Genomic DNA, 2,069 nt, shown 5'->3' with positions numbered 1-2,069 from the left:
TTCGCGAGCTCGCGAAGGGTTGGAAAGTCAGCTCTTTCCCTGATGGACATAAAACAAAACCAAAACGAAACACTACGAGAGTATACCGCTCGGTTCAATCTCGCTGCTTTGGAAGTACCAGAGGCGGAGTCACAAATAAAGAATTACGCCTATGTCAGAGGGTTGAAGTCGGGGCTCTTTTTTTATGAATTACAAATCAGACCGGCTCGGGATTTCGATGATATCATGGCAAGGTTGCCGGGGTACTTATAACTGGAGCACGCCAGGATGGCGCGGAAAGCTGAAAACGACAAACACAAGGCTAAAAAGGCCGAAGACGCACCGGGGCGGAACAATAGAAACCAGGACCGGGCTCTTTTCAGAGGGTTGCCCCCGAGGGTGCCTCCTCCCCAGGCAGAGATGCCACCTCGCCAGCAGCGGACCGTGAATGAGGTCAACTGCTTCGATGAATACACCCCCCTGAACAGGCCACAGGAGGAGATCTTTTATATGATTAAAAATCAGCCGTTCTTTAGGGCACCGGGCACTCACAGGGATGGGCAGCCACAACCGGGGCCCAATAACAAATTGTGTGAATATCATAATTCTTACGGGCATTATACCAAATATTGTGGGCATCTTAAGCACCAGTTGGAGCTTTTGGTACGACAGGGTAATCTGGATCAGTTCATAGCCAGAGGGAATGAAGGCCAGGGTCAGAGGCCAGAGCAGAGAAATGATCAAAGGCAGGATCAGGGGAATAACCGAGACCGTCGACCAGAGGAAAACCGCGATAATCGCAGAGGGGCCATACAAGGATAAGTACCTCCCCACCCAGCCAAGAGGGAAGTACACATGATTTTTGGGGAGAATGGAATACCAACATCCAATCGGGCCAAGAAACAAGTCGTACTTGCGGTGAAAACAGGATACTACCCCAAGCAAGTGATGGAGATCACAGGCGCGGCAGAGGAGCCAGTTATTAGTTTCGGGGCAGAGGACCTGAGAACGCTAATGTACCCTCACGATGATGCATTGGTCTTCACAGCGGATATAGCAACCTGCATAGTACATCGCGTCTTCGTAGATTCCGGAAGTGCGGTGAACATTTTGTACTTGAAATACCTTCAAAAAATGGGGATCCAAGCTTTGTACAATTGCTCTTTAATGCTTTCAACCGCTTCAGGATTGGGTTCGACCTCCTGAGCTTTGCGCAATCTGCCCTTAATGTTGTCTGCTCTCGGTGGCTGCTTCCTTATTTCTTTATTCGTTTGTCCCGGGGGTCTGCCTCTTTTCTTTACCAGTGGCACCTGCTCGGTCGCTTTGGCATCCGCTAAGTCACGGTTAATTTGCATGTCTCTTTCCATGCTCTTTAGAGCAGCAACTTTGCCCCCCTCGTCCTTACTGAGGCTATTATCCGCTAACGTAGCCTGTTTTTGCTCATCTCTCCGCAAACGTTCAACCTGATTTCTCTCCTCCGCCACGTTCAGCCGGGGCGACTCCGAAGTTTCCACTTGTAAGTGCTCAATAGTATCCCCATCTGAATCCTCCGCATCAGCCAACTCACATTCTTTTCCTTTATTGAGCCCATCGCCTGCATCCCTTGTGACTTGTTCCAGAAGATCTGCACCCGGAAATTCCTCAATATGAACTTGAGCTAGCGCATTGAATCTGTTGCCAACAGCAGTTTCCTGATTAATGTTCTCCCTCGGCCTCCATGCTGGCTTTGGTTTGATAGCATCCAAGGTATTATTTTTCTGAACCTGACCTGCAGCGTCCGCAACTTTTTTAGTAATCACCTCATCACCATTATTGCCTTCCTTATCCGTTTGTTTATTGCCGCTCTCGGTACCACTGTTAACAACCTTCTCAGATCGTTTCTTGCATTTATCCAAAGCGTGACCCGTAATTTTACACCTAGTGCAAAAAGCAGGCAGTTGTTCGAAGCCAAACTCCACGTAAATAGAGCGATCATGACAATCCACGCAAGCCGATTCCGGTAAAGGATGCGCCAGATCAACTTCCACCAACACTCTAGCATAATGTCCTACTTCCCCATGAGCCGTAGCTCCATCCACCTTAATAGGCAT

General features: G+C 48.9%; 1 protein-coding gene across 1 annotated transcript; it reads right to left on the bottom strand.

The window, feature by feature from the left end:
• Positions 1-1,106: 1,106 nt before the first annotated feature.
• LOC131008385 (uncharacterized) lies at positions 1,107-2,069 on the bottom strand. Its single transcript, XM_057935269.1, has one exon. The coding sequence runs from the start codon at positions 2,067-2,069 to the stop codon at positions 1,107-1,109; it is 963 nt and encodes a 320-aa protein (XP_057791252.1).

The sequence above is a fragment of the Salvia miltiorrhiza genome, chromosome 2, assembly GCF_028751815.1.
Source record: "Salvia miltiorrhiza cultivar Shanhuang (shh) chromosome 2, IMPLAD_Smil_shh, whole genome shotgun sequence".
Lineage (NCBI taxonomy): Eukaryota > Viridiplantae > Streptophyta > Magnoliopsida > Lamiales > Lamiaceae > Salvia > Salvia miltiorrhiza.
This window is presented reverse-complemented; position numbering and strand designations above follow the sequence as displayed.